The following is a 24178-nucleotide window of genomic DNA, read 5'->3' as shown; positions in this document are numbered from 1 at the left end:
GCACGCGCGTATGTGGTGCCATCATTGGGTGTCTGTAGAATGGGGATGTTTTCTTGCACTTGTGCCTTTTGGAGTTAGACATGAAACAAAATATTTATGCACCAGAGCTACACAAACACACATGGGTCTCCCACTCCCGGCTCCTGCCCTGCAAGCTGTCCTTCGACCATGCTAGGCCTTGTTGGAATTCTTTCCCTCATGTGTTTTCAATTAAATCCTCCCCTCCCAACTTAGGGCTTCCAGGCTGGTTGTCAGGCCGCTGCTCCCTCCTGGAGTGGCACTCCTCTGAAAAGCCCAGGGGTTTTCTCTTCAGCTGTTGGCCTCACATCAAAGCTCAAAATACATATTTCAAGACTCCGATTCTGTTCTATTAGAGGTGTCTGGTTGAGGGTCAGCCTTTTTGGCTACAGACAGGTCTAATGTGTTTGCACATACTCATGCCCTGACAATGGAAGACTCAGCCTGCTGATGGGTGGATGACGTAGCCAAAGGGTAGTATGTTAAATTTTGTCTTCAGAGCAGGTTTTCTGATGCTGATCATGCAGTTCCTAGACAAGTAGGAATTAACCGCAACCATGTCTGCTGGTTGGGAGTTTAAAGACACAAATGTGGTAGAGCTTCAACTCAGCAAACACACTTCAATATCAGCAAAATGTGAGCACCCAGACCACATGAATTTTATGTCTCCAGAGAGACACTGGTTAACTTGACCCCATGGGAAAACCAGCTACAAAGGTCTGTAGAGGAGTGGATTTTTTTTTTTTTTCTGTAGGGAAAGACTAATAAAAGGTAATTAAAGCTCCAAAGCTTTTGCTGAGGGGCATAGAGAAAAAGCACACAATTTTATTGACGTTAGCAATCAGCTTTATTCCAAAGAGCCCACAGAATATTTGTTTTAGGAATTGGATTTGTGGACCATATATAGTCCAGTCCTTAGATATTTCATGAGTGTTTTACCTTTTGTACAAATGCATATTCCTTTAGATTTGCCAGATTAGATTTTTAAAACCTTTCTAAAAATTGGAGCACATTTACAACTGTCCAGGGGTCTCTCCTTTGGTTGTTGGTCCATGTTGACGTTCACCTTAGTTTCATTTTTTGGTTTGTTGTAGACTGTATTCACTAGCCTGCTCTATGGAAGGAGTGTGCAATCCTTCTGGTTGACATCAAGCTTGGCAAAACTGCCCACCCTCCTGATCAATATCGAACCATCCTTATATTCTTGAGATCATCTCCCTGGGTTATGGTGGACTGCAGGATTCTTCATGCTCATATGCTATGTATGTTTGCTCTTTTTCTTCTTTTTTTTCTTAATGAGATTAGAAAGTGGCCTATGCACTGTTTGAATTTTCCCAAAGAGCAACTCATAGTTTTATTAGCTCTACTTTCTTCTAATGAACTTATCCTTAGGTCTACAAATTCATTTCTTCTATTTTTTCCCCTGAGTTTATTTTATTGTTCCTTTTATAACTTATAGTAGATATTAAATTCCCTTTTTCATCCATTACATATTAATATATAGATTTAGGGCTATGAATTTTCCCCCAGCAGTGCTTTAGTTACATTATCATAGAAGTTTTCTAAACTTTTCTGATGAAAAGTTCAACTGGGGAGAACTTGCTAAGTACACATTTCGTAGCCCCATCTCTGCTCTCTGAATGGAATCTCCAGGGAAAGGGCATGAGCAATGGATTTTAATGGGTTTGAACAAGCATCCCAAGTGAGCTCTTCTAATTCCAAGAGTTTGAGAATCCCTACCATGACGTGTGCTATTACAAATGTTTTCACTTGCTGTTTTCTAATCTGCAATTCATCTTTGAAAACTAATGAATCATTACATTTCTAGGGTATGGAATTATTTTTTGAGAATTTTTTTTTCCTCCAAGGCACTTGGAAAGATGGTGTGTTCTGTATGTTTGGAGTATCCTGTTTGATATATATCAATTATATTTGAAGTTTTGTATGTACTAATTTTTGCCAGCTCGTGTGATCATAGGTGGAGAGTGGTAAGAATAAAGACTCCTTCAGCTGGGTGCGGTGGCTCACACCTGTAATCCCAGCATTTTGGGAGGCCAAGGTGGGCAGATCATGAGGTCAGGAGTTCGAGACCAGCCTGGCCAACATGATGAAACCTTGTCTCTACTATAAATACAAAAATTAGCCAGGCGTGGTGGCATGTGCCTGTAATCCCAGCTACTCAGGAGGCTGAGGCAGGAGAATCGCTTCAACCCAGGAGGCGGAGGTTGCAGTGAGCTGTGATGGCACCATTGCACTCCATCCTGGGTGACAGAGTGAGACTCCATCTAAAAAAAAAAAAAAAAAAAGACTCCTTTATTCTTGTTAGCATTTTGTATATGTATTTTTCTTTGTATTTTCTGTAGTTTTATTAAGTTGGATGCTGTGTTTCTTAAACTTGTAAATAGGTATCTATTTACACTTAGATTTTTCATACCAAATAACTCTGATATAAATGTCTCTACCACTGCTTGCTTGCTTTTTGGATTTCTTATGTAAATAGATTAGTTTTAAAAAATCAGGTTATACATTCACATTGTTCAAAAACCCTATCATGCCCCACCCCCCATGTTGTGTGTGAGCATCTTCCTTCCTGTGCCATGGTCTCACGCGTTCATGAGGTTGGTAGCACACACCCCTTACGCACCCCCACCTTGCCAGCCATTCTTCCTAGTTTCTTATGTACTGTTCCAAAATCTTCTCAAGCGTCTATAAATGAATGAGAATATATTTTTGTACATGAAGGCCTTCCCCCAATTTTTGTAACATTCTCAGTAACAAATGAGAGACACATTGATATTTACCTTTATACTATTTATTGGGTTTAATATTCGTAACAATAACTTTTTCTACTGAAATAGCAGGTTGTGTTTACCTGTCGAACCCCAGTATGAGAAATGTGTACAAAAGCAACAGACTGTGATATAAAAAGGTATGTGAAAAAATTAGCAAACCAAAGCATGATAAATGGACGAAGCACTCTAAAATTATTTGTGCTGGTTTACGTAACTGTATCTTTAATCTGTACTGTGCTAAATAGCCTATAGCCAAGTTTTAAAGAGTTACAGGAACAATTGCCACACATTCAAAGAACAGGCATTCACTACAGCCTTCCGATATGACCTGATGGGGAGGGACAGGAGAATGAGTCACTCTGCCACCACTTTTCCTGCCTTGGATTTGTAGAGGATTTTTTTGGTCTAATTTGTTTTTCCTATCACTGCCCTACTAAGGTCCCTGCTTATAGGCCATGAAAATAAAACACCATTCAACTTTTTTTGTAAAATGAAAATAATCACGATACTTATTCTTTGGAGGATTTAAAATGTGCTAAATGGAGGACTAAAGAGTTATAGGAGAATCACGGGGAACAGAGAAACTGCTTTTTGAAGACGATGTGGAAGGTCAGGGTGGGTTACGGGGCATTCAACCTGGAAGAGCTGAATAGCTTTACATTAAGAATTACTTTGTATGTTAAATCTTCTGGCCATCATTATCCATTATTGGATATTGTAACAATTTTATAGTTATTCTTTTCTTAATTTTTCTCATATGAAGCTGTAATGGCTGTACTAGAAGCTGCCATTACTGTTCAAAAAGTAAAGGGGATTTTCTCTACAAAAGGAAAGCAAATGGCACATTCACATGTAGGTAAGTAGCTTCTGGAAACATCCTCACTGCAAAGAAATGGTTCTCAGCATGGGGCTCCCAAACCTTCTTAGAGTGTCATTTGTTTTAGTATCAGAGTGTTCAGATAGGTTTAAAAGCAATAGATGTGAATAGGAACTTTAAGCTGAGTCAAGAAAATTTTATAATTATAGATAAGTTGATTTTCTATGGCTAACTTCCCCTTCTAATTAGAACAAGACATTGGGTGGGAGGTCCCCTGCTGGACTCAGGCTGGTGGGGTTGCTCTGGGCTGCAGCCCTGGAGAAGGTTGGGCCTTGTAGGGACAGCCACACACCGCAGCAGTCACCACCTTGGCTGATCTAAAGTAGCAATGGAAATAGCGATTTGACTGTCAGAAACTGGAGATGCATCGGCCTGGGGTTTGACCTGGGAAAGGGGCGTGTCAGGGTGATAGGGAAAGGTAAACAGATGTATTAGCCACTGGCTTCCTGTGGGCAGCTGTGTTGAATCAGCCTGCTGCTGAGTCAGAGGGAGTAACTGCAGCTGCCTAGGGCTGGCTTCTAGCATGGGAGAGGAGAAGAAAAGGGGTCCTGCAATGTCCCCCAGCAGCCTGTCATAGTGTGTGAAACTCCTAGCCTGAGAGCCCCACCTCTGGTCAGCACTAGTGTTGGGAGACTTCTGGGAGGGTTTGTGACTTTCAGCTGGGTAACTGGTGTCTGGCTGGGGCCATCTTGAGCGCAGTGAGGAAGGATCTCCAGCCTGAGTGTGCCGTGGGCCCCCAGAATATGTAGGGAAGCCCTGCATATTTGAAATGAGGAAAGTCTGCAAGAGGTCAGGGTGCATGAGAAAGATCTGGCCCTGCTGCCCTGGCACTGCCTTGTGCCCTTTCTGCTGCTGGGGGTCTCATTGGCTCAGAGTGCTTAGTAAACATCAGTGGTGAAGGGGGCAGGAGGATGCTCAGCCCTGCCAGTCTGCCCAGCACCAGGCTCTTTTTAGCACCGTGGAGACCATAGGCTCCTAAGAACATGTTGACACAGTTGTAGCAGTTTTTTTTTTTTTTTTTTTAAGGATGCATTGATGTATTGATTTGCCAGGGAACAATGGCCTATAATTCAGCCTGAGAATTCTCATAAAGTTAAGAAGGAATAAAAATGTCCCCCCGTGAGAGTCTTCAGGAGTATTGACTCTCCTACAGTTTAATTGCTGCTTTTGTGGTTTCTGTGATGTCATCCCACATGTGTAAGCTGGAAAAATCCACGCTGGGAAGTGTAACCTCCTGTGTGTATTTCCACAATGGAGAATGTTAGGCTTCGTTTCCCTTGGTTGCTACACATCTGATTACATGTGTCAGGAAAACAAACTTAAAAAATTTCAGGAGACAAACCTTTCAGCGGAATTGCCTGGAACCCATGAAGTGAGGTCATAGAACCTACAACTATAATAAGCTGTAGGAAGAAAAGTAGCCTCTGGGCTACTTTGTGTCTAGTCGCATTGACTTTCCAGGTGATGGCCCTACAAAACTCAAACCACCTCTATTATTCATGCCTATACAATCTTTAAAAAAAAAAAAATACTAGATTGCCATTGAAATATAAGTATTGATTTTTTTTGTTTTGAGGATATAAAAAAGAATACTCCACCCCCTGCTTCCCCCAACCACAAAACACCCTGGTTATTGGTTCCCAAGTTATGTTAAAATAGAATTTGCTGCTAAATATGCTTCACTTGATAAATACTGCATCTTGGTCTTGGAAGGATTAATACTGTCCATATTGTAAGGGAATATTAGGTTAAATACGTTCTTATTCAGAAATGCATGGCTCTATAAAAACACATTAGTACTGTAGAGATAAGAATGTGTCATCAGCCATGGCCCCTAAGTGGCCATTGATGACATGGCATAAGATCACAGTTTTAACCTCCTTTAATATCAAACTCTTCCTGGCTCTCTGAAATAGAAGCATAGGAATTAAAACTAAGAACAAACAACAGAAGAAAAACTCAGTTCATATCCTCTTATAATAGGAGGAAGGGCTAACATGCCAGATCTAAGGATTTGGGCATCTAAAAAGACAATGCCCACATAATGCACCATAAAATTCTGTAAACCTTTTTAATAGTATATATATGTTTGGCTTTAGTACAATTACCAAGTGTAATATCAGTTACAGTAATTCTGTATGTATCTCAGCAGTATTATTTTCCAGCATGGCTTTACATTTTTAAGAACTGAATAACTATAGAATAAACAGATGCATGCTATAAGAGTTGGAATGTATTAGAGCTGGGTTCCCTTTTGTGTGTGTTTGTGTCACGTATTTAGTTTATCCATAGTCATGAATACTATGTTGCCTAGATACAGTGGGGGAACACCAGGAAAGTGAAATGCAGTTTTGTTTTCTGGAAGGCAAACCAAGATTCTTGGTACATATTTTTCTTTCTGTTGCAAGGCATAGGAAAACTGTTGGCCCCCAAAAGAAGGCTTTCTCATAAAACACTCAGTGAATTATGTAACTGTTGTCAATTGTCTTCTAATGTGAAAACCAGTCATACATGACCCCTCCAGAAGACAGAGGCATCATGGAATTTTACCTTATCTGAGTATTTTTGTATTTCTCATGCCATTAGTCACCTTAAAGACCTTGTGAAACATGGCTCCCTAGTCAGGCATTTGAAGAGTGAAAAGTTCAAGGGGATGCTGCCCAAGCCAGCATCTCATAATATTTAGGAAGTTGATAAGCAAGTTGATTTCCTTATCACATTCTGTGATGCTCAACAGGTAGGTTGCAAGTGTTTAAGAAATAGGTTCAGACTCTGTTAAAGGCATCTTTTAAAGATTCCTGCAGCCAAGACAGAAAAAGAGGATGCCCCATAGAGAAGGTTCTTTGTCCAATATGTACGAATAATGATAGCAGACATGGGCTATACTCAGGAACATCACATTCTATTTGGTTGTAGTTTTTCAAGCATAAAGAGTCTGCCTAATTTTTAATAAGTTGAACCTTGCAGTCAACAGACTCGCTTGACTAGATCTGGTTAATGGTTCACATCTGAAAATAGTTGTGGTCCCATGGCAAGCCTCATCTGTCTGAATACAGGATCATTGTGTTACAGTTTGTGGTGATTTGCTCGGCTCCAAGCAGTACAGGGAGGTGGCGGTTTGCAGTGCCTGGGCAGTAGGTTTCTTCTAGAAACACCACCTTTCCCAATCTAAATAACCTACTGGTGGCAGTGCTCTAGAAAGGACAGTGAGAAAAAGAAGTGCTTGGCATTTCTATCAAGCACAGCCTTGAGTGACACTACAGATCCCTTCCAAACATGCTCACGGCTGGTCAGCTCAGGGTCAAGTTCCGGCTTGTCTAGTGTTCCGGTCTCTATCCTGGTGTGGCTACACCTTAAGATCCCTGTCTGCAACCCAGGTTCTCTCCAAAGCTTCCTGGCCAGAAGCCAGATTTCTCCCTGCTGTCCCAGAGCTGTCCCTGGGAGCCTGCCTGCCAGTTGTCAAGAGGCACAGGGCCTCCCTGAAAGCCAAACACAGCCTGGACCTGAAGCCCCTTGGCTCTGGCCTGAGATGGGGAATCCATAAAGTCAACTGAGGTTCCACTTGGGGTCTCTTGAGCTGCATCTGGTACCATAAGCACAGCTGGGGGTAGTTGGGGGACTGCTTTCCAATAAGGCCTTGATCAGAAAGCGAACACATCCTGTCCAGAATCCCATCAAGCAGGATATTTCAAGTTCACTAAAATACTAAAAGCACAACAAGCCTTCCTGCCATGGAAAACTCAGTGATGGTAAAAATGCCTACTACAGCGCACTGCACTGTAGTCAACATTCTGCATAAATTAATAATTTACAAGTACCTGAGCAAGTAGACAGAGCACCATAGCACAGCACAGCACTGACGGCAGCAGCTCAAAGTTCTTATAGTAATGATGTTTTAAACATTAAAAAAAAAAAATCCTAAAAGTTGGTACAAAAAACTCCAACTGGAGCTGAAAGATAGTGCAAACTTCTGTCTTCACTGTTGAAAAAAGGTGTCGGCTTCTCACTTCATATAGGCGGTGTGGGTGGATCTGGGCACTTGGTGTGGATATTGCGGAGCAGGTCTGAATGAAGAGAGGAGAAGAAAAATTGATCAGAGGCCTTGAGAAGTGATTCTGAGGATAGGAGAGGTCTGGGGTTGGAGATGTATTCTGAGTCTGAAGGGTTTTCTGTGTCAGATACCACTGCCCCTCATAACGGGGGCGGGAGACCTGTCTCCAAAGCCACACTTCCCACCCATAAGTCAACTCTAGACCAGCACTGTCCCACAGAAAAAATGTGAGCTACACAAGAAATTTTCTGGTAGCCACATGAAAAAAGTAAAGAGAAAAGAGGTGAAATTAATTTTAGTAATACATTTAACTCAGTATAGCCTAGAGGATCATTTCAACAGGTCATCATCAATAGAAAAAAATTGGTAGTTGACATTTTAGGGTACTAAGTCTTTAAAATACAGTAAGACTTTTACCAGGCATAACATGCCTAGCAGCCCTTGTATTCCACAGCACAGCTCCAGAGAACAGGGAGCAAAGGTGGGCACCCAGTATCCCTAAAAAATGAAATGTGCAGGACAGGACCACAATCAGCAACTGACAGAGGTAAGACAGGCCACAGCTTGAGGGCATTTAAGAAAAAGGGCTTCCCCTCATTGTGTTCATGTAAAGTAGTGTTTCTTCCTCACATAGAACAAGAAAAATAACTTCAAGATCAACATGCAAACCACAATGAAATAATTAGGATGCTATGCAATTTTTCTCTATTTATGTAGTCGGGAATTAAACAATTGTTCTGACCCTTTGACCGCCTTTATCTCTGAAATTTATTAGGCAGCTCTTTCACGGGCCAAACATTCTTCCCAAGAACTGTAATGAAATCACTGCAGTGTGTCTTCTCCTTCAGAGGTACAGGATTACTGAACCCAGGGCCTGGCCAACACAGTACCTTTGGTTCTTCTGAGCTCACAAAGCAGGCTTCCTGCCAAGAGGGCATGTGTGTCAGAAGAGTACTTTGGCTGTGGGTTTAACTCATCTGTGTGCTGGTAAATGTTTAACAGCCCATGGGGTTGGGGACAGGAAAGCCTCATTTGCAGTGTTTGCCAATTTCCATGGTGTAAATACTCCCCCCGTGGCTGGTTTCAGGCTACCACCTGACATTGCTAAACATGGAAGAGATGCAGGCAGCTACCATGACCTAGGTTTTCTGCCATACAGAAATAATGGATGAGTGCAATCTCAAGAGCACAGATAATTATAGCAAAATGGAGAAAAATGTGAAGTGAGTTTTGAGTGCTTATTACCTTTGTTTCTAATATAAAATATCATAAATTTGTATAATTTAATCCTTAATATTGGCTAGGTTTAACACCTAGCTTGCAAAATTCCTGTAAATTTGTTCTCTCTCGCCAACCAGGGTGAGCTGGCTCCCCTACACCATGGGGTTAGCCTCCCAGCATAAGTTGGGATTGAGGTCTCTGCCTTCTTAGTGGACCAGGCAGGATAAGTTGTGAAAGGTGATTCCTTTTGCCCATTGTCCCTGTTTTCCCAGTGTCCTGCTGCCAGGCAGGCTGCTTTGCCTTACTCCCCATACGTCCCTTGCTCCAGCTGTATGCCTCCAACCCGACTAATGTCTCAGGACCTCAGGGACTGGGCAGAGTCTGCTGAGAGTTGTGGAGGTGGGTGTTGAGATGGTCTGAATCTGTGTTCCTGCACCAGTCTCATATCAAATTGTAATCCCCAAAGTTGAAGGCGGGGCCTTGCAGGAGGTGACTAGATCATGGAGGTAGATCCTTCATGAATGGTTGAGCACCATGTCCTTGGTTCTAAGTGATAGGAGTTCTCATTAAATCTGGTTGTTTAAAACTGTGAGGCACCTCCCCTTTTTCTCTTTCTTCTGCTCCAGCCATGTGAAGTGCTGGCTCCCCCTTCCACCATGATTGTAAGTTTCCTGAGGCCTCCCCAGAAACATATGCTGCCATACTTCCTGTACAACCTACAGAACTGTGTGCCAATTGAACATCTTTTCTTTATGAATTACCCAGTCTTCGGTATTTCTTTATAGCAATGTGAGAATGGACTAACACAGGTGTCCAGTCTTCATACTGTTATGCTACTTGGTAGCTCCTCTGTGTCTTACAGGCCTGGCTTTCTGAGGTACTGTAGTTTTATGACATCTTGATTTGCTCTCTTAGGTCCACTTTGGCTGTTGATAGGCACTGTGTGGCAATGCCTGTGATTATAAGCTCACGTGGACGGCTTCCTTCCCGGTAATTGTCATGTCTATTTTATGGTATTCACAGTTGTAGGGAGAGCAGGAAGCATGGCCTAGACTACCGCACCCCTGTTCTGGCTTGGATTAGTCGTGGTTGGTCCCACAAGGGTTAGAGAGATGGGCATGGCATGTCACACAAACCTGAGGGGTGCCAGGCAGAGCCCAGTCTCCCGTTGTCCTGGGGTCCTGGCCAAGGCATGAGTGAGCCGAGTTGTTCTGGCCAGAGGATCTGCAGGCAGAGGCTTCTGAGGGGGGTTTGGCTTACAGGTTCCCTGCAATAAACATAGGGTTAGGCAGGGTCACTTTCCAGGAGCCAGCAGAGGTCCCTGAGAAGCAGGGCCTGCCACTTGGCACAGGCCTTGATACCTGAACATCATCCTCTCACCATACAAGGTGGATGGAGGCTGACCTCTGTTAATCTTCTTGCCAGAATTTTCTCTAACATTTAAGACTTACCATGGATTATAGTTATAAACACTCAACTGTGGGGCTTCTGGGCTGCCCCTGGGCCCGGGGGTAGCGTTGATGTTGGGGTTTGTCCGCTAGTGTCACCCTGAGGGGACACACTTTCCTGTGCTTTTAGTTAAGCGGCTTCTCTATTCACCCTAAAATGAGAAGTTGGTGAAAATCTTTTCAAACATCACATTCATTTCTTCAGTTTTGCCAACATCACATAGCAGGACTCATTCATCTGTGGGTGGATTAGACGGTGAGGATGGTCGTGCTTAGTCTGCCACGTGCAGGCGCTGTTCCACATGTTGCTCCTGATGGCTCCGTGAAATGCACTGAAGTTCTTCCACTAGATACTTTCTCATAAGCTCAAAGAATTGATGCAGTGGTCTGAGGGGCAAGTCAAGCTTTGTAAATACACTAAGGGGCAGGGCTGTGTTGACCAGAAGCCAGTGTGAGGGAGTTGGCCAGGGAAGGTGGGGTTATTCCACGCTGGGTTTTAGCCAAAAATGATGCTTTGGGACTTGTGCAAGTCACTTGACCTCTTTCTCTGGAAATGTGGGGGAAAAGACCTATCTCAGCATTGTTATGAGGATTAAAGAAAATAATGCATAGGAAGTTCCTAGCACACAGATAATAGTTATTAATATCAGCATTCCTTCATGCTGCAATTTAAAAATGTTTAATAGAAATAGAAGAAAAATGGCGGGGCATGGTGGCTCATGCCTGTAATTCCAGCACTTTGGGAGGCCAAGGCGGGCGGATCACCTGAGGTCAGGAGTTTGAGACCAGCCTGGCCAACATGGTGAAACCCCGTCTCTACTAAAAATACCAAAAATTAGCCAGGCATGGTGGCACGTGCCTGTAATCCCAGGCTACGCAGGAGGCTGAGGCAGGAGAATTGCTTGAACCCGGGAGGCAAAGGTTGCAGTGAGCTGAGGTTATGCCACTGCACTCCAGCCTGGGTGACAGTGCGAGACTCTGTCTCCAAAAAAAAAAAAATGTAATAACACATTCCCCTTTTTTTCATGGGGCCCCTCCTGTGGATACCCATGAGAGAGGGGTTCATTGGAGCTGTGTCCAGAAGTCAGTAAGTGTTGGACACATCTCTGCTCTTGGCCCCAGGTGAATGTGGGTGCCATGTCTTGTCTTTGAAGCCTGGAAACACTCATGAATGCACAGAACGTCTGTTGGAAATGGTGCTAGAACCTCCAGGGAGACAGAACACCCCTAATAATCAAATGCTCCAATTCACCACCATAGGACTCAGTATATATCTAGCAACACTCAACAATGATTTCAAACATTTGAGTTGAATTTCTCTCTCACAGTGCCTATCATATGAAAATTACATTTATTTAGCAGTTGGGGCTCAGCTGAAAGAATGCAACAATATAATCACCATTTAACATATATTTGTAAAGCAAAGGAAGCTACCACAGAAGTTTGTAAACCACAAGTGTCCACAAGTGGGAGATAAGCTGAGTTGGAAGAACGGACACACTGGGCTAGGAAAAAGTCCCTGAACAAGGGACAGACTTAGAAGTGACATTTCTACATTAGTTTTCATTAGAGGAAACATTAAATAGAAAAAATTCCCTAGATAGGAATAAAGGCCATATAATGTGCCCAAGAGCATGGGTTGTTTATATATTCAACCAGCTCCACATACACACACAGTGTCCTCAGTGATAGAGCAAGGATGATTGTAGTCCCTTCCTTATGGGTGGATGTGAGGGTTAAATGAGATATTGAGGCTTCTAGCACAGGGCCCAGCATGCAATAACCCATGAGTGTTAGCTGCTGCTGGATTACAACTATTATTAATGAATTTACCACCAAAAAGCACCATAACCCTACCAACAAACTTTGGATAATTAACTAAGGTAACAAATCAAGCTCCCTTTCCTATAGATAACAGAAAACTGAGCAAGACATTAGTGTGTCATGTAAAAATGGATGTATGCACTCTGAAATAATTAGCAATACTAGTTTTGCTGCTAAGTATGACTAAGACTAAGCTGTCTTGGCAATAAAGATAACGTCAGGTTTTTATTGCAATGCTGGAGAAAAAGTGAGGTACGTATCACAATATATTTGGATTTATCACGGAAACATAGGAGATAATTAGGTTAGCCATTCATTCTAGTTTGCCTGGGACATTCCCAATTTATGTTTATTTTCCTGTTTAATTATTAATCACACTCTCTGAGGCATGTCTCCTACTTTAGAAGATAAATTACATGGTCACCATAGTGATGAAAACCCAAATGACTGAGATGCTGATTGAAGGGTCTGACCTCCAACCTGGGGATCAGCGCAGGTACCATCTGCTTCCTCCAGTCATGGCCGGGACATGGTTTGGATGGAAGCATGAGACAGGTTGCAAGCAAAGATGTTGCCTAGGTAAGATGCTGGCTTCCTGCCAGGGCTTAACTGGGACAGAATGGCCATGGAACGGTGGGGTTAGTCCAAGAAGATGTGGCTTCACTCCTTAGACATTAGGCATGGAGGTGTGGAACCTATGATGCAAGAAGCACCAGCTGCACATTTTGACCTTGGAGGAAGGGGTGAAATTGCCATGCTGTCTTCTAGGTGTTGCTTTTCATTCTGCCTTTGCAAAACCTGAACCTCTCCCAGAGAACTCCAGTGTGATCACCAAGCATCATCCGAAGGGAGCTGAGAAATGACTCTAGGCAGATCGCTCACACATGATAAACATTTCTTTAAATCTATTTTCATTTTAAACAAGGAAATGAAGAATTCAAACCTCATTCTTATGCCCTCTTAACTTCTTCCAGATACTGAAGAAAAATCCAGGTATGCTATTAAATAGGGCTGTTCCATTCTTCTATTTTCTGCTCATGTTCTGGCAATAGCCACATATTTCAAATTTTTTAGAGGTTTCAAAACAATTTTAAATCCAAATATAACCACTTTGCCTTGACCAGTGTCATGAAGAAGTCTCAGCTGTTATCAACTTCACATGGTAAATGAGAGTAAACAATGCCCTGCTTATCCAGAGAAATCTCTGCAGGAAGACTGGAATTCATCACAGGAAAATGCCAGAGATGCCCCAGAGATCCCTGATGAGCTCATGCAGGACTGGGGCGGCATCAACATGTTTCACTGTGCAAATTCGGTCTCCCTCTAGCTAAAAACAATTGTGGGAATTATGGCCATAGATCAGAATATAAATGTTGTAAACCCTAATGTCGGTATCATGGAACTCGGCCAAAGTTGACAGGCGGGTCTTCCATTTCCAGTAACATGGCAGGCTCTGTTGTTGTGCCCTACCCCTTCTCTGATAACCACCAAGAGTTACAAGACAGTAAATGTTTTAAATCTTAAATCTAAGTGAAAGCAGCAGCTTGGAGAGGGAGTAGTAACTGAAGATGGAGGCATCTGCCAAGTTAGGGAAACCTAAATGTGGGTTTTGATACTCTTTCACAGTGAGGAATACAGAAATCCAACCAAGGTCAAGACGTGGGCAGAAACCAAATGTCCAAGTTTAATAAGAGACAATTCTCTTCCTGACTCCTCTCCATTCAAGTTGGGCCCTGCAGACGAGACCTCAGGTTAAGAATCTTCTAGAAGTAAATGCATACTATACTCTAGCCCCAGGATACTATAAAGGAGCATTCTTCTGGTGCTGGACAGACCAAGGGAGAAAAATAAACCTGTCACCACAAATTGTCCTTGACTTGAAGCTGAAATCACATCACCTGGGTATTTCAATAAGCTCCAAGCCATTTAAAGTGGTCTCAAACTGGCACTGCCTCCAGGCACCTGGCAGAGGCAAAATAACCCTTTATGGAAGAACACACCTGCATCCTAGGCCTTGAAGAACTATAATTAAAAAAAGTGAACTCATGGAAAAAAAAAAGCTTACAAGGAAACAAGGAACCAGGAGTGAGAAGTGATAGAAACTTCAGCAGTAACATATCCAAAGACTTCAGATTTGGGGATTATTGGAAAAAGTTTTCTTACTATGTTTAAAGAAGTACAAGACAAGCTAGCATAGTTGAATCAGAACCAAAAAGAACTTCTAGAAGCAAAAAAAGTACAACATAGATGAATGCAAATTGCATGAAGGTAAGTACAGTTTGATGCCACTTATGTAACATTTAAAACACTATATTCATGGATACACATTTATAGAAAAATATTCAAAATCTATTAAGCAAACTTAACGACAGTGCTTGTATTTGGAGGGAGGCTAATGTAGTTGTAGTGACTTTGTTTTACTTTTTTTTAAAAAGGATAGAGTATGCATATTTCTGAAATTTAAATAGGTATATACATCTGGAAAGATGTAAAACTGGTTATTTCTATGTAGAATAAATGAGTAAATTTTAGTTTGTTTTTACTTTTTTATATTTTAAATATTTTAAAAACAAAAAATAACTTCAATCTTTGGGCCAAGGAGGAAAACAGAAGAGAACATATAGACTATTTAAAAAATATACACTACAAATTGGAACCAGTGAGCAAGGTAAAGCAATGTTTCGAGGAAAGTTCTTAATATTTTCAAGTACTATTATTTCACATTTGTACAGGGGAGACTAAAGTCATGTTTCCAAGATCTAATGGTAGCAAGAGGAAGATCACGTAAGACCTTGAGCTGGTTGAAGGTAGGGGAGAATGAGAAACCAGACAAATCTAATAAAACATAGGCCAATCAAGGACAAATAAATGATATTAAGGATTACTAGGTGGTCATCTAGAAAAAAATAAAATTTATACACTAAATGGGATTGATTAGGGAAACAAATAGACCCATGGAGAACAACAACAACAAAAAAAAGCAGGGTGAGGCGATGGCCTACCTAGGAGTGACACGGAGCCAAGGGAACCCCCACCATGGGAAGTGGTACAAGAAAAACTGAGGCTACTGGGGTGTGGAACAGACCCCCAGCAAATTGCAGCAGCCTTACAGAAGAGTGGCCAGACTGTTAAACAGAAAACCACAACCCCATCCAGAGGTCAGCAACCTCAAAGATCAAAGGTAGATAAGCCCACAAAGATGAGAAAGAATCAATCAACACAAAAACACTGAAAACTCAAAAAGCCAGAGTGCCACTTTTTCTCCAAATCATGGCAACACCTCTGCAGCAAGTGCTCAGAACGGGGCTGGGGCTGAGATGGCTGACATGACAGAAGTAGGCTTGAGAAGGTGGGTAATAACTTTGCTGAGCTGAAGGAGCATGTGGTAACCCAATTCAAAGAAGCTAGGAATCATGATAAAACAATACAGGAGCTGACAGCCAAAATAGTTTAGAGAGGAACATAACTGGCCTGTTAGAGCTAAAAAACACACTACATGGACTTCACAATCACAAGTATTAACAGCAGAATAGATGAAGTAGAGGAAAAAATCTCAGAGCTTGAAGACTCTCCTTCTGAAATAAGATGGGCAGACAAGAATAGAGAAAAAAGAATGAAAAGGAATGAACAGAAGGTCTTCAGAAATACAGGATTATGTAAAGAGACCAAATCTACAAGTGATTGGGGTACCCAAAAGGGGCAGAACAGAGCCCCCCCCATCAAATTGCAGCAGGCTTACAGAAGAGTGGCCAGACTGTTAAACAGAAAATGACCCACAAAAATCTCATCCAAAGGTCAGCAACCTCAAAGATCAAAGGTAGATAAGCCCACAAAAATGGAAAACATACTTGAGGATATAATCCAGGATAACTTCCCCTACCTGGCAAGTCAGGCCAACATTCAAATTCAGGAAATCTAGAGAAGATAAGATACTCCATGAGAAGATCAACCCCAAGACACATAATCATCAGATTTTCCAAGGTCAAAATGGAAGAAAAAATGTTAAGGGCAGCCAGAGAGAAAAACCAGGTCCCCTACAAAGGAAAGCCTATCAGACTAACAGCAGACCTCCCAGTGGAAACCCAATAAGCTAGAAGAGATTGGGGACCAATATTCAACATTCTTAAAGATTTTCCAACCCAGAATTTCATATCTGGCCCAATATCATCTGGATAATGAAGAAAGACCCATTGGTGTGCTGTCTTCAAGAAACCCATCTCATGTGCAGAGACACACATAGGCTCAAAATAAAGGGATGGAAAAAAATTTACCAGGCAAGTGGAAAACAGAAAAAAGTAGGGGGTTGCAATCCTAGTTTCTGACGAAACAGACTTTGAACCAACAAAGATCAAAAGAAAAGGGCGTTGCATAATGGTAAAGAGTTCAATAAGAAGAGCTAACGATCCTAAATATATGTGCATCTTATACCACCCAGATTCAGAGAGCAAATTCTTAGAGACCTGCAAAGAGACTTAGACTCTCACACGATAATAGTAGGAGACTTTAACACCCACCTGACAATATTAGAAAATCAACAAAGACATTCAGGACTTGAACTCAGCTCTGGAGCAAGTGGATCTGATATATATATCTACAGAACTGTCCACCCAAAACCAACAATCTATATTCTTATTACTATACGGCACTTACTCTAAAATTGATCACATAATCAGAAGTAAAACACTCCTCAGCTAATGCAAAAGAACTGAAATCATAACAGTCTGTCAAACCACAGTGTAATCAAAGCCTAAGGTTAAGAAATTCACTCAAAACCACACAACTCCATGGAACCTGAACAACCTGCTCCTGAATGACTCTTGGGTAAATAATGAAATTAAGGAAGAAATCAAAAAATTCTTTGAAACTAATGAGAACAAAGAGCCAACATACCAGAATCTCTGAGATGCAGCTAAAGCAGACGAGGGAAAGCTATAGCACTAAATGCCCACATCAAAAAGCTAGAAAGATCAAGTTAACAACCTAACATCACAGCTAAAAGAACTAGAGAAACAAGAGCAAACAAACCCCAAAGCTAGCAGAAGACAAGAAATAACCAAGATCAGAGTGGAACTGAAGGAGACAGAGACATGAAAAACCCTTCAAAAAAAAAAAAAAATCCAGGAGCTAGTTTTTTGAAAAAGTTACTAAAATAGACCACTAGCTAAACTAATAAAGAGAAGAATCAAATAGACACAATCAGAAATGATAAGGGGGATATCACCATTGATCCCACAGAAATACAACTATCAGAGAATACTATAACACCTCTATGCACATAAACTAGAAAATCTAGAGCATATACAGCCTCTGAGACTGAACGAGGAAGAAATTGGATCCTGAATAGGCCAATAATGAGTTCTGAAATTGAGGCAGTAGTAAATACCCTACCAACCAAACAAAACCCAGGACCAGGCAGATTCACAGCTGAACTCTACAAGAGGTACAGAATAGAACTGGTACCATTTCTACTGAAACTATTCCAAAAATATTGGAAAGAAGGGACTCCTCTCTAACTCATTCTATGAGGCCAACAGCATCCTGGTACCAACACCTGGCAGAGATAAAAGAAAACTTCAGGCCAATATCCTTGATGAACATTGATGCAAAAATCCTCAACAAAATACTGGCAAACAGAATCTGGCAGCACATCAAAAAGCTTATCCACCACAATCAAGTAGGCTTCATCCCAAGGTGCAAGGTTTGTTTGGGATATGCAAATCAATACATGTGATTAATCACATAAACAGAACTAGAGATGAAAATGATTATCTCAATAGATGCAGAAAAGGTCTTCAATAAAATTCACCCTATAATATAAAAAAAACTCCAATAAACTAGGTGTTGAGGGAACATACCTCAAAATAATAAGAGCCATCTATGACAAACCCACAGCTAATATCATCCTGAATGAGTAAAAGCTGGAAGCTTTCCCCTTGAAAACCGGCACAAGACAAGATGCCCTCTCTCACCACTCCTAGTCAACATAGTATCGGAAGTTCTGGGAAGGGCAATCAGGCAAGAGAAAGGAAGCGTATTCAAATAGGAAGAGAGGAAGTCAAACTATCTTTGTTTGCAGATGACATGATCCTGTATCTTGAAAACCCCATTGGCTTAGCCCAAAAGCTTCTTAAGCAACTTCAACAAAGTCTCAGTATATAAAATCAATGTGCAAAAATTGCTAGCATTCCTATACACCAACAGGCAAGCCAACAGCCAAATCATGAATGAACTCCTATTCAGAATTGCAACAAAAAGAATAAAATACCTAGGAATGCAGCTAACAAGGGACATGAAGGACCTCTTCAAGGAGAACTACACCACTGTTCAAAGAAATCAGAGGACATAAACAAATGGAAAAGCATTCCATGTTTATGGATAGAAGCAATATGAAAATGGCCATACTGCCCAAATAGAATCAGTGCTATTTCCATCAAACTACTATTGACATTCTTCACCAAATTAGAAAAAATCAATTCATATGGAACCCCAAAAGAGCCCAAATAGCCAAGACAATCCTAAGCAAAAAGAACAAAGCTGGAGGCATCATGCTACCCGACTTCAAACTATACTACAAAGCTATGGTAACCAAAATGGCATGGTACTGATACAGACACCTAGACCAATGGAAAAAATTAGAGAACCCAGAAATAAGACTGCACACCTACAACCATCTGATCTTCAACAAACCTGACAAAAAGCAACGGGGAAAGGATTCCCTATTTAATAAATAGTCTGGAAGAACTGGATAGCTATATGCAGAAAATTGAAGCTGGACTACTTCCTTACACCATATACAAAAATCAACTCAAGATTGAGTAAAGACTTACATATAAAACCCAAAACTATAAAAACCTTAGGAGAAAATCTAGGCAATACAATTGAGGACGTAGGCATGCGAAAAGATTTCATGACAATGTCAAGAGCAAAAATTGACAAACGGGATCTAATTAAAGAGCATCTGCAGGAAAAGAAACACAGAATGAACAACCTACAGAATGGGAGAAAGTTTTTCAATCTATCCATCTGACAAAGGTCTAATAGCTAACATCTATAAGGAACTTAAAATTACAAGAAAACAAGCCCAGTAAAAAGTGGGCAAAAGACATGAACAGACACTTCTCAAAAGAAGACATTCATGGAGCCAACGAACATGAAAAAAAGCTCAATGTCACTGATCATTAGAGAAATGCAAATCAAAACCACAATGAGCTACCATCTCATGCCAGTTAGAATGGCAATTATTAAAAAGGTAACAACAGATGCTGGAAAGGTTGCAGAGCAAAAGGAATGCTTTTACACTGTTGGTGGGAGTGTAAATTAGTTCAACCATTGTGGAAGACAGTGTGATGACTCCTCAAAGACCTAGCAGCAGAGATGCCATTTGACCCAGGAATCCCATTATTGGGTATATACCCAAAGGAATAGAAATCATTCTATTATACATGCATGCATATGTTTACTGTAGCACTATTCACAATAGCAAAGACATGGAATCAACCTAACTGCCCATCAGTGATACACTGGGTAACAAAATGTGGTAAATATACACCATGGAATACTATGCAGCCATAAAAAGGAATGAGATCATGTCCTTTGCAGGGACATGGATGGAGCTGGAGGCCATTAATCCTCAGCAAACTAATGCAGGAACAGAAAACCAAATACCCCATGTTGTCACTTATAAGTGGGAGCTGAATGATGAGAACACATAGACACAATGGGGCAGGGGGAGGAGGAGAGCATCAGGAATGGATGCCCGGCTTAATACCTAGGTGATGAGATGATACATCCTGCACATGTACCCCGATCTTAAATTTTAAAAATGGCAAAGATGAAAAGGCAGTTCATGAAAAAGAAAATCTTAAACCTGTGAAAAGGTATTTCATCTCACTATGAAGTATTTCCTATGAAGAAAAACATGGAGACCATTGTTTTTAACCTATCGATTGTCAAAGAGATGAAAAACCTCTGAACACACTGTGTTGGTGAGGAGCTGGATAATAGAATAGCTGGAACAACTCCTTTAGAGGCAGCTTCACCCAATCTATCAAATTTCTAAATGCATATGGCCTTTACACAGCAATTGTGCTTTCAGGAATTTATCCATCTTGGGCAAGATTATGCCTGTGTGACATAGCAAATGACTGAAAACAACCCATCTGGGAATCTGTAAGGGACAGGTTAAAGAAGTCATGGTATAGCTTCACAAATACGATGTAGCCAGTGAAAAGAATGAGGCAGATGTATAAAACTAATAAGGAATAACCAAAGTAGAAGAAAGTACATAATGTGTTGCCATTTGAATTCAAAACAAGGATGTAAGATGAGTGACAGCAAGTTGACGGTTGCTGAAGTTAAGTGATGGGTAGATAGGGTTTCACTGTACCCTTCTCTCCAATTTTGAGTGTTTGAAAATTTCCATAATCTCTCCTTGCAGAGAGGTGGGTGGGGGGGGGGGGGGGTGGAGCTGAGACTTTTCATTGTATCCCAAATTACATTTTATAAAAGCCCAGTAACAGTGATGATTGCTTCTGGGAAGGGAGACTGGTGACGGGTGTGAAGGAGACTGTTTTCTGAATGACCCTTTATACTGCTGAGATTTTTAATTATAGGCCTATATTACCTATTAACAAATGTAAAGGCTAAAATATCAGGCATCTGCTTTTTATGTAATTTGCATGTTTATAGTAACAGAAATAAGTGGGAAACAAATACCCCTTTGAATACTGTAATCACATGAACAACTTCCCTTGAAAACGTGTTCTGAGAAGTTCTTTCTCTTCAGAGAGAGATCGTGCTTCCGTGGATAACTGATACCCTTAAAGACATTTGATGGTTGTGTCTGATGAATAATTAGTATATTATATGATGCCAAAGAAAGTTCAGTTAAAGTTTCTGGAAGTATTGGGTAGGTGGCAGGGACAGTCCAAGACTTTGATGGCTGGGTTTTAGATTTACAGGGGGAATGGACTCATTTTCATTAAGCCATAACTGAGTGTGATGGCACCATAGAGAATGACACTGTGACAACTGATTTTTTACTATTTTAAGCCACATCAATTCAGCATATTTCCTACACATTATGTTCGAGGGGCTAGACTTAGGTGTGCCTGGGATCAGTCTGTGCCTTCAGAAGTAGGGCAGAGCTGGCATACTGGTAACTCCAGGCTACGGCAGCAGGTGATCGGGGGTCCTGGAGGGGGGACTGTGGAGAGGTCTTAGGGGAGGGTGAGATCTGGAATGCAGGGAAAGGGCACGGAAGGACACTCACCAGCAGCTTTCTCAGTTATTAGCCTGTGCTTTGTGTGTAGCAACAGAAGCTCTCATAAAACTCAGTTTTCTTGTATTTCATCATCTTTAGGAGAACATACTGACGAATGGGTCTTCTTTTCTCATTACAAATTGGCCTTTCTGATGAGCAAGGACCAGATTTTTAGACTCTGCGAGTGCAGGTTTCAATATCAGACATCCACACAGGTCCAGAAGGGCACATGCCCTTATCCATTCGGAGCCAAATTCATTTTGTTGTACAGTTTGTAAGTTTGGACTTAACCTCCGAACTGGCCAGCACCTGACTGATCTACAATCATGGCTTAAATTAATTGGCTTTGCTCACATCTGCATCTTGACCAGGCATTTGAAGGAGTAGCTGCTGTTTACCAGTAATAGCCCCAGCTCATCACTCATCACCTTTTATAAGGGTTTGAGGAGGAAGAGGAATTTGGACCTCGTTGTAATAGCTGCCACCGTCTTCCCACGGCAACTTAAAGTAGCCTTTTCTTAGATGAGACTGTGCCAGACTGGTGAATCTTGTGTTATAAAATGTATCTTGCATATAATACAGACAAGTTGTTGATTAGGAGAAATGTTGTGTTTTGACAGCATCACTGAAGATCTCCACCTCTGCAGAAAATGCATAGAGCCTTCTCTAAGATGCAGTGAACAGCTAGATGAATACACTGAATTATTTTTCCTCTAATATAGCTGATGGGATGAAAAGAAAAGTTTGTTTCCTTGATTAAGACTGGGGAGTTAGGATGAGAAGCTTGAATTCCAAGGGTCCTTTTATCGTGAAGGAAGTGGTACATTGCAAAGGTATGTTTGTGGACAAGAGGCTACATTCATTCAGCTCTCCTTCATTTAAAGTCAAACAGAACATTTACAGAAAATGAAATGGTTTCTATAAAGACCTAGCTTACAGTTTAAATGTGAGGTGGACCAAGATGGTGTTTGTGATAGTGTTTTCTTCTGGAATGCTTAGTACATTGGGAGAAATGAAGCAGGATTAGTTGTGTAGCTGTGTGTCACGTTGTCCTGGGCAGGGCATGAGGAACCCCAAAGTACAAAATGTCAGTGGATTCAATTTGTGCTGCCAAACAAGAGGTACCTCCAAATATTCTCCACACCTGCATGGAATTAATTCCCATTCCCTATGTGTGATGGGAGAGAAATCACACACTTAATCTGTATCATATGTCTCGGAAAAGTTCCAGACAGACACCAGCCTGGAGTGAGAAATGTGGAGTTTTCAGTGACTGATGTTTAAAGGGTAACATTTCCTTAGTTTCATAAAACAGAATGAAGGACTTTTTCAGGCCTGCTTTAAAGGAAATCTTGGAAGAGTCCCTGCTGGTGGAGAAAAAAACACCAGCAGTAGGAATACCTTCCTCTGATAACATGGTCTGTTAGCCCCAGTTTGACATGGTACACAGGTGAGTTGCTTAAAAGAAATAAAAAGGTTCAGGATGAGGGGTACATGGGAAAGGAGCTTCCCTGCTTTTTGGCTACCTGGAATGCGCACACAAAATACTGATAGTGGTGCATTTTATGAGTTCATAGCTTTTGTCAGATTCTCAAGTTAAGTCCGTGGACCAGAAAAGTTTAGGGCGTGCTCACCACCTTCCATGACTGCAAATCTAAAACAAATTAGAAAAACAAATGTAAAAGAACTGTCAATATATTAACAGAAGAAATTATATATGGACTTTCACTAATAATGAAATGGGAGTGGACTTTGCAAGCATGAAAGGAATGGGAAAATTCACAAAAGAAAAATTCAATATTCAAAACCAGAATTATTCTTATGCCAAAGAATCATAACTAAAATTACATTACTAAAATATTTTTAAAAGAAACTCTTATGAACCAAGAAAAAAAAACTCTACCTCTCAAACAGAAATAAATAGGCGAAGGATAGGAAAAGACAAGTCACAGAACAAATACAGTGAACAGCAGTGGTATGCTTGAGCTGGCTGGTACTGACTCATAACTGCCAATTCCCTTCTCCTCATTCAGTAATGTCACATTAGTAGCTTGAAACTGGCCACAATGGGAAGTTTTATACCAGAGAAATCAGCTATAAATCAGAATTTTTTTTTAAAAGGGCCAGTTTGCCAGCATACCATTGGCTAATGGATACATAAAAAGTAGTTCAAGTGTACCAGTAATCATCAAAAAAATACAAGAAGAAATGAGGTCTGGACAAGGTGGAATAAGTACATTTCACCCTACTTCTCCTGCTAAGTGCAACAAAAATGTCTGGACATAAAGTATGCTGGCTAGGGATCTCAGAACTCAAGAAACTACCCAATGGTGTGTTTGTGTGTGTGTGTTCTTTTATGTATCTTGGCCTGGGCTCTGGATAGGCCCACAACTGGAAAAGCCTGCTATCTTGAGCCAAAAGACTGGAGAAAGAACAGTCCAGAAATACAGAAGTGTTTTGACCATACTTGACCTTACTCCAGCTCAACACTTGAAAAAAGCCATGCCTCCCTCCTGCTCCTCACCAGGCATCATGGCCTAGAGACTGGCAGATCTCTACTTTCTATCACTTCTTGCAGTAACATGCCACATCCCTTCCCTGGAACAGAGACTATGGGTAGAACTTTTAGTGGATTTCTCATCACCATGGAGTCCAGAAGGAAGGGGAACAACATTTTTTAAGTAC

At 41.2% G+C, this 24178-nt stretch overlaps 1 protein-coding gene across 2 annotated transcripts in view; it reads right to left on the bottom strand.

Annotated features, from left to right (window-relative positions):
- Nucleotides 1-2814: 2814 nt before the first annotated feature.
- ADAM12 (ADAM metallopeptidase domain 12) overlaps nt 2815-24178 on the bottom strand; it is a 384755-nt gene continuing 363391 nt past the window's right edge. For both annotated transcript variants that reach the window (XM_055245748.2, XM_055245760.2), the window contains exons 22-23: nt 10096-10226; nt 2815-7751 (exon numbers count right to left, since the gene is read on the bottom strand). In XM_055245748.2, the coding sequence (XP_055101723.1) occupies nt 7691-7751; nt 10096-10226 (192 nt within the window). In that variant the 3' untranslated portion in view covers nt 2815-7690. The remainder of the gene's footprint in view (nt 7752-10095; nt 10227-24178) is intronic.

Source organism: Symphalangus syndactylus, chromosome 2, assembly GCF_028878055.3.
Source record: "Symphalangus syndactylus isolate Jambi chromosome 2, NHGRI_mSymSyn1-v2.1_pri, whole genome shotgun sequence".
In the NCBI taxonomy this organism is placed as follows: Eukaryota; Metazoa; Chordata; class Mammalia; order Primates; family Hylobatidae; genus Symphalangus; species Symphalangus syndactylus.
Note: the sequence above shows the minus strand (reverse complement) of the source record. Positions and strands in the feature narration are given on the sequence as shown.